Source organism: Drosophila ananassae, chromosome 3L (genome assembly GCF_017639315.1).
Source record: "Drosophila ananassae strain 14024-0371.13 chromosome 3L, ASM1763931v2, whole genome shotgun sequence".
NCBI classification, from domain to species: Eukaryota; Metazoa; Arthropoda; class Insecta; order Diptera; family Drosophilidae; genus Drosophila; species Drosophila ananassae.
In genome coordinates this window covers 19,645,153-19,657,023 of record NC_057929.1, presented here as the reverse complement: position 1 = coordinate 19,657,023, position 11,871 = coordinate 19,645,153, and the positions used below count along the sequence as shown (strand labels likewise).

General features: G+C 37.5%; 1 protein-coding gene across 15 annotated transcripts in view; it reads right to left on the bottom strand.

Moving 5' to 3' along the window:
* Positions 1–1,552: 1,552 nt before the first annotated feature.
* The window catches only part of LOC6496680 (guanine nucleotide exchange factor DBS), a 136,077-nt gene continuing 125,758 nt past the window's right edge, over positions 1,553–11,871 (bottom strand). For 10 of the 15 annotated variants that reach the window (XM_044715299.1, XM_032455626.2, XM_032455625.2 and 7 more), the window contains 7 exons: positions 10,595–10,690; positions 7,295–7,480; positions 6,917–7,234; positions 6,659–6,856; positions 6,156–6,596; positions 3,649–3,775; positions 1,553–1,953 (listed from right to left, as the gene is read on the bottom strand). In XM_044715299.1, coding sequence (XP_044571234.1) covers positions 1,874–1,953; positions 3,649–3,775; positions 6,156–6,596; positions 6,659–6,856; positions 6,917–7,234; positions 7,295–7,480; positions 10,595–10,690 — 1,446 coding nt within the window. In that variant the 3' untranslated portion in view covers positions 1,553–1,873. Of the gene's footprint in view, positions 1,954–3,648; positions 3,776–5,302; positions 5,512–5,688; positions 5,731–6,155; positions 6,597–6,658; positions 6,857–6,916; positions 7,235–7,294; positions 7,481–10,594; positions 10,691–11,871 lie in introns of those variants that run through there. The other 5 variants (XM_044715301.1, XM_044715302.1, XM_032455621.2 and 2 more) reach the window with 3 other exon arrangements.

Below are 11,871 nucleotides of genomic sequence, written 5' to 3'. Positions count from 1 at the left end.
CAAATTCGCTTACGGATCGCCAAACTTTTTCAGAAATGTACTATTTACATATATCTGATCGAATATATATTTAAAATATACACCGTATTTTTATTGCCTATTCCGAAGAAAACTTACTTTTTTGGTTGTTTTTTAATTTACATTAGATAGTAAAACAATTTTACTATTCTACTTTTATTGGGTAGTATTTATAAATATATTACATATAACCATTTTGGTGCGAAGAATTTGTGAGATGTCCCTTAGAATGCTCCGATTAGGGCTACCGAATGGGTCGCAGGTTACGGATAGCGAACAATTAGGTAAGCTGTGAATAAACAGCCTTGGACATTAAGCGGGCATTCGTGCCATAAGCGGCGCCGACGATGCGCTTGTGTTGCCGCCTGTAACAAGTAGCCTTACACAATTCCGTTTCCGACACCACAGTATCCACGCACCTTCCATCCCAAAACACCATCTCACCCCGGTCCAAGGTGTCGCTCGGCCCGGGCCGGACGGCAAAATGAACCCTTTTCAATAGGGCTAAAGCCGGAAACGAGGAAAAAAACCTGTAGAAATCCAATAAGAACAAAATGACAAGACATTGTCACAAAATCGCTCACGAATATCTTTAGCAGATCCCTAACGCTAGGCAAACTTTCGCAACCTAGGCTCAAATCGCGAATCGTCTTTATACCCAAAGCGGGTAAGTTATCATATACGACCCCAAAAGATTTCGAACCAATCAGTCTGTCATCCTTCCTGCTTATGACGCTACAAAAAGTCATAGGCCTCCACCTAAGTTCCACATTTAGCCCGACCAAAATCCATCTGTCAGAAGGAAAATGTCTCGTAGCCTTTCTCCCAAACACCCCAACCGGCGTCCTAATTACACTTGAGGTAGATAACCACCTGGTGGGGCTCATTGATCAGCCGCTATCCTGCAGAACAGTGACGTCTTTACTAGTCACATCTTCTTTAACAAGGGCCGTCATCAGAGGCACACCACAATGATGAGTCCTCTCCCCTCTCCTTTGGAACATATGTAAGATGAAAGAGGGAAGCTGCAAGATAGAGGCATATGCGGATGACGTCGAAGTCTTGTTCACAGGAAAATACCCACAAACGCTAAGCGATCTTATGAGTGCTAGACTCCAAACCAAACCCTAGCCAAAGCAAAAGGCCTGGGAGTAAATGAAAATAGGGTTATTTCTATTCAGCAGGAAATACAAAATCTCGGCCCTCGTCCCCCCAAGACTAAACAACCAAAGGCTCTCCTTCAGCAACACCGCCAAGTACCTAGGTGTAATACAGGACAGGAAGCTGAACAATAACACAATCATAGAGGAAAGGTCAAAAGGGCTGCTATAGCCATTTTCACCAGCAAAAAAGCAATAGGACTCAAGTGAGGCATGTCTCCCGATATTGTAAGCTGGATCTACACCGTCAAATTTGTAATTCTTCGGCTACATATAGTGTCATCTCGCGCACGCTAAAGCATCGTGTCCTCGTGGACTGCCGTCCACAGTGATATACTTAAAAAGCAATGTTATTTCAATTTAAACATCATGTATTTAATATTAAATTTGTTTATTTATGTTTTAAATTAAGTTTTAAATTAGGTTTACAGTAAGACGATAAATTTTTGGCTTTCTACTCATCTAGTTAAAACTAATTTAAAACTATTTTATAATAAAATTCATTAATCATACTATATTTATTCGCCGTCTAGCACGAAAAGGAAAAAGCAATTTGACAATCCGAATCCTCTTTTATTATACATTTACATTAGACGTTGCGGAAAAGGGTAGTTTTTGTATGCATTTATATGACAATAAATAAAATTTCGTTTGAGAGAAGTAATTGCAACAAGTTAATATTAAATTATTCACTGCTAGTTTCCACTTAAAAGCTTTGACGACTTTCGGTTTATAGATTCCAAGTATGCAGCCGGGACCCAGCCTTCAGCATTTTCTTTTAAGAAAAACATTATTATGAACATTATCATTTTTAATTATATCAGTATTTTTTATATCCTTGCAGAGGGTATTATAATTTTGGTAAAATTGTACAGTGAAGAATACATCTGCGACTCTATAAAGTATATATATTTTTGAGCATGATCACAATGATAGAAATGGCACAGTCTTGAGAGTTTTAAAGATTTTAGGGGCTGTTGCCAACATTTTTATTAGGAAATTAATTTGATGGTGAAATTCTCAAAAGGATCGGCCAACAATATACGATCCGATATATGTTTAATACATGGTACGTTCCAAAGTAAACAGAACTTTAAGAAAAAAGACAGAACAAATATATTTTTCGGCAAAATCAACTTATTTTATTAAAAATAGTCTTCTTCTGCTTTAATACAGCTTTTTGCGCGGTCCAAAAGCATGTCGAACGAGTGCTTTAGCTCGTTGCCCGGTATGGCCACCAGTATGCTGGTGAAAGCCTTTTGAATGGCCTCTACGTCTGCATAACGCGCTCCTTTCATCGGGAAATGCATTTTTCCGAAAAGTTCGAAGTCGCAAGGTGCCATATCAGGTGAATACGGGGAGTGCTTGATGCTTAAAATGTGATTTTTGGTCAAATAGTCAGTCACAAGCGTCGATCGATGAGACGGCGCATTATCGTGCAACACACGCCAACTTCCATCTTCGCGATATTCGGGCCGAACACGTCGAATATGGCGCAAAACTTCAAACGCTTCAAAACTCCAAGGTAGAATACCGCTTTAACGTTTTGGCCGGGTGGAACAAATTCTTTGTGGACAATACCCTTGGAATCTTAAAAACAAATCAGCATTATCTTCACTTTTGACTTCTCCAGGCGCGATTTTTTGGGTTTTGGGTCGTCCGGCGCCTTCCATTCAGCACTCTGGCGTTTTGTTTCGGTATAATAGTGAAAACACCACGTTTCGTCACCAGTCACAATCTTGTTAAGGAAGGTCGTGTTTTTTTTGACTCTTTAATGATGTCCTTCGAATGTTGAATTCTGAGCAATTTTTGGATGTCAGTCAATTTGTGCGGAACAAACCGAGAACACACCTTTTGTAAGCCCAAATGTTCGGTCAAAATGTTATAAATCGATGTTTTGGAGAGGTTCAATTCTATTTCCATGAATTTCAATGATGATTTCGGCTGATTTTTTATGAATTCACGCACAGTTTCGATGGAATTTTCGGTGGTCACGGATTTTGGTTGGCCCACACATTCATCGTCATTTATGTCCTCACGACCGCTTTAAAACCGTTGAAGCCACTCGTGCACTGTGCTACGGGATAGGCAATTATCCCCATAAACTTGTTTCATCAATTGAAACGTTTCGGTAAAAGTTTTACCAAGTTTAAAACAAAATTGAATATTGTTTTTTTTTTTTGAAGCTCATTTTCGCACCAATGGCAAAAAAATACTGACACTTAAATCGCAATAACCTCACTTCCACCAGATGAAATGTCATGCAATTTTTACTGGAAGTCGATAACGGATAGCCGATTCTAACGCACAGTTGACATATAGATGGCACCACTAGAGGGCGCTTGATTCAAAAAGTCCTGTTTACTTTGGAACGCACCTTGTAATATAAGCTGCTACCTAACTGCAAGGATATACCATCTTCAGCTCTGCCCAAAAATAGCTTTCCTTTCTTTTTTATTTGTATATTTACCTGAAACTCGCACATACCACCAGCCAGCGCATCCGGTTTTTAAAAGTTCTATTGTATCGCCTTCATTCATCGAAACTTCAGAATGTCCCGCAGCTGTATAATCCGCAAGAGAAATAAATTTACCTCCCTGTTATAAAAGAAGAATATTTTTATAAATTTTTATAATATTATTTTATAATATTTTTATAAAATGTTGGTCAAGATTAAATTTTGATAATATATATATATTTTTAGTATTTGAATATGTCCCATATTCAAATGTTTGACATCACATTGGCTACAAATGTTTATGCAAATCAACACATCAAATCAAAATTAACACATTCTTCTTTTAATTTATTAGGCAGTTACAAATAAATATCATCGGATCCCCGTTCTATCATAAATCCATCCCTTTTTGGATATTATCGAGGATTTATTATTATTATCGGGGTGCGAAAGGATCCGTGCGATACCTTATCCATGACGCAGCTGCATTTTAACAGGGTAAGCGAGTCGAATTAGTAGCCATCTCTTGAAGCGTATAAACTAACCGCTCAGGCGTACGCATTACCGAATCTTAACTGCGACGATCAGGCGTGACCCTACAAAGCGAGGGGTAACCAACTCGATCCGTCACGAATCCGGCAGTGCGGTGCATGCGGCTTATGCATGCGGTGGAGCAGTGCAGAGCCGCGCAGGAACATCGAACTGAACCGGCTGATAGGCACCAGGCTGACCAGCCCATTCTTTCTGGCGTAGACCTGGAGAGTTCTGATATTGGCGACCGACTGATATTGGCGACTGGTGAGCGACGGAAGGACAAGCGGCGGATGAGCGACGGCGGAGCCGAGCAGGAGTAGCCCAAGAAACAGCGAGGATCCGGCGGTGAAGCAGAGTACTTAAATAATTCATAATCGATTCACTGTAAATAGTCAGGGCCTTTAAATAAAGGAGGCATGATTTGTAGTTAAGCTATTTCTATTATTTCTTGGCTTGGGCAGCCACGTCGAATCTATAAATTTCGTGGAACGAATCCACAAACTCTACCCGCGGAATTTCCTGCGAGCGAAGAGAACAAAAACCATTTGTGCCTGGATGGCGAAGTTGGTCTAAGAGACCAAGACGCGAAATGTAGCGGGGGACGCGCGGATTCCAGGAGAGGTACACCCAAAAGTCCACCCCAACCAGAGAGCGGTTAGCGGGTCCGAGCAGCTAATACAAAGTTTGACGGTACCAGATGTGAATATAGGAAGGAGCATGGAGCCACAATGACGGTCCCAGTGCAGGTGAACTATGAAAAGATGGCAAGGCAGATTCGGGATTGCTCATTCAGGTTCGACGGATCAGGAATTATTAGATTACTCGGAACGAGTGATATGGTCTGCAAAAACATTCGGTTTTTTTACGTAAACACAATCCCAAGGGAACAAGTCTCAAAAATGTGATTTTATTCCCCAACAATGTAAATTATTTTTGTATCTAACTGATTATGTTTATTTAGATTATTTTTGATTATATAAAAACAAAATAGAATTTTTTATACCATATTGACTGCGTAACCACTAATTTAACCAAAAATATGGTTGTGTAATTCGTAATCCTTTGACGAAAATGCGTCATAATATTTTGTTAGGATCTAATACTGTTTTAGACTTACTGTTAATTCACTTACCAAATGGTTTTGGCACACATCTGGTTTTGTTGAAACATAATACCGGAAATATCCTTCTGTCATAAATTTAAATCGCCTTTCAACCCATTTTCCAAATATGGTCACACACTGGATAGCATTTTTTTTTACCCTTGAGTTTCACAAGTTTTCCAATTCCTTCTAGGTATTCGTGCATATTTTTGAATGCGTAATTTTTTATACCTATATAGCTGTGTTTCGTCACAAAAATTGATATCAGAAATTTTGGGCATGGCAGGCGGCTCGTTTTTTACCGGTATTATAGCTCGTCAAAAAAGTTCGTTTTTTGTCCGCCTAACATCTAACGAATAAGGCTGAGTTTTTACTGTATGCTGTGCACGTCAAATTTAAATGGAATCTTTATAAATATCAGTTGACTCAATCTAACAAAAAACCGGTGTGCTGGATAGCTGGATGTTACAAAATTATTTTTATTATTAATTATTATTAAATATTGCAAATAGCCGAAGAAAAATTTTTAAAGCTACGCATTTTTTCTCTTGCTAGAAGCCTTCCAGAACTCGCAAAAACTGTCAATTATTTGATCATATTAGAATATTTTTTTAAAGACACTTAAGTTTCATAACATAATTTCCGACGAAAGTTGCGCATGTGGTACTTGCACAAGCACTCAAATATGGGGGAAAATTTTTTGATTTTATGATGAAACATAATTTATTTATATGACATATATTTTCATTCCAATTAAACCCTTCCGGAGGTTTTAGATTTCTATAACTTTTCAAAGCGTTAAAAAATAATTTAAGTTACTCTCTTTTGTGTGGTTTGGTTAAAAATATGTACATATATTGTAACTATTCAAAATATTACTTACCAATGAGGTACATTCGTCAAATGAATATTCGTCGTCACTATTTGAGTAGTCCGAGCTCCAACCGCCTTTTTCCGGATTGTCCTTCTCGTTTTTACTAGTATTTCTCACTTTTTCAGTATCAATACTGTAATTTTTGTTTCGGCTGCATGATTCTAAACATTCGTCTAAGCTTATGTGATTTATTGGGCCAAGATTAACATTGGCTGCATCCCAAGTTGTGGTTTTCATAAAGTCCCGATGACTAAAATTATATTGCTTGATTTTTTCTCCTTTTAGTTCTTCGAGTTGATTAAACAAGACCCGTTTGATTTCTGCAACCCATTTGATTTTAACATCGATCGATGGCGCTTGTAATATGTGTACTTCTTGACGTCCTTTAAGCCAAACTTCAAAACGTTTCGTATCACCACGTACAGACTCTGTTAAGCCAACTTCAGACATCTATGCACAAAAATGATACAGCCTAAATATATGACTTCCTTATTGAATCAAGATATACTAACCTTAATATGATGTTTAAATTGGTAAGTACTTTTGTTGTGACCCGGTTTTGTTAATTGTTTGCAAAAAAGCAACGATTTTTGATAAAGAAAAATATGCCGTTGACGCGGCTTGATCCGAATGCGAATGTCTTTTTTCGATTCTGTCCACACTTGAAACGCGTCTTGCATTAAGAGTTCACCTTGTTCAGCCAAATTAGTCTGTAATAATTTATTTAAAACTTATAATTTTTAATAATAAAAAAATGAAGTTAAATTTACCGGATATCCTGTAATAGCTACTTGGTGCATAGAGTCGTTAACACACTTTAGAACTATTAACATACAGTCAAGTGCCTTTTGAAGTTCCTTAGTACAGTTACCACTGTCGCTATAGCGAAGTAAGTCCTTTAAAAGTAATTGGTATTTGGTAATCCTTTGTACAGGCTTAAGTAAATATGCAGCAAGTGGAAGTTTATGACCCAGCCGTTTCTGGCAACCTAGCATGAAAAAATGCGGGTCCACCAGAGTTTCACGCAAATGTTCTGATTTCGGAATGTTTTGACAATAATATGAGTAGAGTCGGTAAAAAGTATCCCGCTAAAAATGAATTATTTTGCATTGACAAATGAAAAATATTTATAGATTTATATGCCTTACTCTTTGAACAAAACAAAGGGCTACCAGTTCAGTGGTTGAAATGCAGTTTTCAAGGTCCTTTAGAAAAACTTCGTTGTGAAATGAATACAATTCATTTAAGTTACCAAAAAGTATGTCTTCTTTTCCAAGAAGATTTACAGGTGCAAGATGCATGAACTCATCGGATGTCAGCTGGTCGCAATAACCCTAGAAAGATGGTAAGCTAATTAATTTCTATTTATATACGTGGATATAAGTGGATGAAATTTTATAGGTACTAAATGAACAACGTGCCTCCTACCGGTGCGGGAAAGGGCAGCGAACCTAAAGCGGCTAGTAAACTTGTCCAAAATGTATTCTTTTATGCTGAAAAAAGAACTGCGGTACAGATTTTTCGCAGCCATGGAAGAGCCCAAGACAAAGCTTCCGCGGAGTCGCTTAAGAAGGTGGAATGGGCTAAAGGTGTCCTATCAGAATATGGCAAGACGCCGAGACCGCCAGTTCCGAAGCTGGAGCCAAAATCACATCCCCAACGGGAGCGATCCCAAGATGTGCCGGGGGGACCCATGGCAAAGCGGTTGCGCACACAGCCGAAAAGGTTTTTCGTGGAGATTGCAAAAATCGATAAAGGTGGCTTTAGCTCCACCATAACCATAAGTAAAGGTTTATAAGTCGGACTCAAATAATGGAGCAAACGTAGCCACTACTCAAGAGGAACTGGCCTCAGAGAGGTTTCTGATGTCGAGGGCGGCCACAACACCAATGAAGCTGTCAGATGTCCTTACAGATTCTGCTGATAAAACTCCACCATTGTGAAGTCCTGGATTACAAGACAGTGAAAGGCTCAACATAGGATGTGATTCCAACGCTCACCATACACAATGAGCGAGCTCCAACACAACCGACCGCGGTGAGTCTCTTTTTAATTTTATTTTTAAAAAATCTTTTAATCTTATTAAACACTAATGCACCAAGCCACCAGACTCAAAAAGAAAAACGTCCTCCAGCGAGCAGCAGCACTATGGTGCACTACGATCCACCCCAAACAAAGCCCTATGTGCCATACTTACTAGGCATTAGAGCCTCTTTCAGACTACTCTATTGAGTAGAAGAATAGAATAGAATAGAAGGGGACACATGCTAGGCGATTTACCTCACCTCACAACGACTACTGCCGCAGCTGCAGGGACGAAGAAGAGGAAGTAACTGAGGAGCATCATCTATGCCACTACTTAGCCCTGCATTCACTTAGACTTCAACACCTACGTAAAAAGGTTCCTAAAAAAAAAGCTCATTACGATGTAAAATACTGGTGAAAAACAAGCATGCCACGGCTAAAATGTGTGATATTTATTTTGGTGACGATAAAATGCAATTAGCTATCCAACACTACAAGTTTAAAAATATTTTAAAGCGACACCTGTCTGTAATGCTCCAAATTAGAATCAAACATTTTTACCCGAATTTACATATGTAAAACCAAAAGACTTTTAGAAAATCTTACAAAAGAAATAATTAAAACTTGCATGTTGGCCTTTTAGAAATGTTACTATATATAAGAGCAGCTAGCTCTTCCAAACTCTCAATGGAGCATGCGCTACAAATTACAAGAAAAAAAGGCTGCGTATGATTCGATCGATTTAAGCCATTCATTGTACGATTTATGAAGCAAACCCTATAACAGCCTATACAACCTACTACAACAGGAGACAAGGATTTACAAAATGGAATGCTTTGCTAAAATCAGTCGGTCGGTTTGACTTTCTTGGTCAAGTTGACACTAATCTTTTACTTGAAAAAATCAAATTTTCTGTTCCAAATAGGTCAACCAGGTCCTTCCGACCCCTTTGGTTACCAATTTGTAGATCAAATTTTGCGGACCATGATCCTTTTCGTGTTATTTGTAAAAATTATAATCTATTGTCCCATTTAATATATTATCTCTTGATGTAATAAAATCTAAATTGTTTGTTTTTCTTTTGAATAATTTTCCTAATTCTTAATTATAATTAATTAATTTTAATTTTAATTTTAAAATTGTATATATTAATAACAGATAATTGTTACTTCAATAAATAAATAAAAAAAAAATAACAGAAATAAAACAAGAAAGGAAAGCTAACTTCGGGCGGTGCCAAAGATTATCTTCCCTTGCAGTTGAGTCGCAGTCCGCTAGGTGGCGAGACGCATCTTATTTTATTCGATATATAGCGGATCGTATATAGTCGGCCGATCCTTATGAAATTTGGCATATCGAATTATTTTGCCCAAAGAAGAATCCATTGAAACTCCAATCCTTCTAACTTGTAAAACAACAAAGTTATGGCATTTCTGATCAATATGGCAGCTATAAAATATAGACGGCCGATCCTTATGAAATTTGGCAGATCATATTAGTTTGCCCAAATTAGAATGCGTAGAAAGTTCCATCCTTCTATCTTGAAAAACGATGTTATTTCCGATCAATCAGTTTTATGGCGGCTATAGCATATAGGCGACCGATCCCGGCCGTTCCGACTTATATACTGCCTGCAAAGGAAAGAAGGGTGTGTGCAAAGTTTCAACTCGATAGCTTTAATACTAAGAGACTAGTTTGCGTAGAAACAGACAGACGACCAGACGGACATGCTCATATCGACTCAGGAGGTGATCCTGATCAAGAATATATATACTTTATAGGGTCGGAGATGTCTCCTTCACTGCGTTGCACACTTTTGATCAAAATTATAATACCTTCTGCAAGGGGATAAACATCAGATCGTGCAGGAAAAACAATTAAATAACACAGACATGTGCCAGGTGAGAATATTTTTAGTGCGTATTTTTTTATACCTTTATTGCATCTTTCCGTATCAGATTGGTATCAGATATTTTGGGTGAAGCATGCAATTTCGCCACCAGTATTTTCTGTCGTCTATATTTTTGTATACCCTTGCACAGGCCATATAACTGATTGATCGGAAACGCTATAACTTAGTTGTTTTTCAAGTTAGAAGGATGGGAGTTTCAATAGGGGTTCCTCTTTGGGCAAAATAATTCGATATGCCAAATTTCGGTGAACTATAATCGGTGAACTATATACGATCCACTATATATCTAATAATATAAGATGCGTGGCGCCAACAAGCGGACTCCGACTCAACTGCAAGGGTATATAAACTTAGGCTCCGCCCGAAGTTAGCTTTCCTTTCTTGTTTTTATTAGATAGCGTTTAACAAAGTTCGGAAGTATGCATAAAAGCAGAAGAACTAACTGATACAGCAAGGGTGGGTTCTTTTTTTATAATTTTAATATATAGTTAGAATAAATCTGTTTTATTACCGTTAAAATTGAACTTATTTCGTTTACATAGATCTTCTCCGTCTCCAAAAGTTCCGTTAATACGTGTCCTCGCTTAAGACGACGAGCCTCACAATCCTGAAATGTAATAAATACAATTTTATGCACGCTTAAATTTTTTATTAATCTGTATTTATTTATTTTTTTTATTATATTTGTATGTCTGTACAATTTTTTATAGTGCCGAAGTTTTACATATTTATAATTTATACTTGTATATATACTTTTAGCCACATTTAAAGACAGTTTCATATTTAAGAGGGCAGGATGGTTTCCGAGGCTAACAAAGAAGATTTTTTGCGGTTTTATTTTCATTTCTGAGTGAATATAATTATTCAATTTTTTGACACGATAAATGGCTATATTTGGAGAGTATCTAGAAATTTTTGTGTTAAGAAATAATTATTATTTATCCCGTGACGGGCAGTCGGCCGGAGTCGCTTCAAAAAATTATTAGCTTGCGGTGCGTAGTAACTTGCACTGTAAGTCTGCCTTACAGTGTTATCGGAAATAAAAAAGTTGAATTGATTTACTTAAAATATTTGTTTCTTGTGCGTATGAACGAAACCATTTTGAAAAATATGCGATTTTGAATTTTTGGTGCGGTTGTAAAGTCGGAGGTACCATTTTTACATAAAAACAAGAAAGGAAAGCTAACTTCGGGCGGAGCCGAAGTTTAAATACCCTTGCAGTTGAGTCGCAGTCCGCTATGTGGCGCCACGCATCTTATATTGTTAGATATATAGCGGATCGTATATAGTTGGGCGATCCTTATGAAATTTTGCATATCGAATTATTTAACCCAAAGAGGAATCCACTGAAACTCCCATCCCTCTAACTTGAAATACAACGAAGTTATGGCATTTCCGATCAATCAGTTATACGGCCGATCCTTACGAAATTTGGCATGCTCATATCGACTCAGGAGGTGATCCTGATCAAGAATTTATATACTTTATAGGGTCGGAGGTGAAGGAGACACTTCACTGCTTTGCACACTTTTGACCAAAATTTATTTATTTTTTTTTTTTCAATATTAGCTATAATACATAAATCGAATTTACAATATAATAACTAATTTAGAGGAAGGAGTAACTAGCTACTATGGCCTTCGACTCGTCAATTGATAACAGTTTGTGTACATTTGTATTTGGGATTTAACATTTGAAGAAATGGTTATGAGATAATTAAAAGGGGAGTTTAAATTAGGTGTGTAATTTTACAATTCCGTAGGAAAGATAGTAATAGTTTCGAGTTGG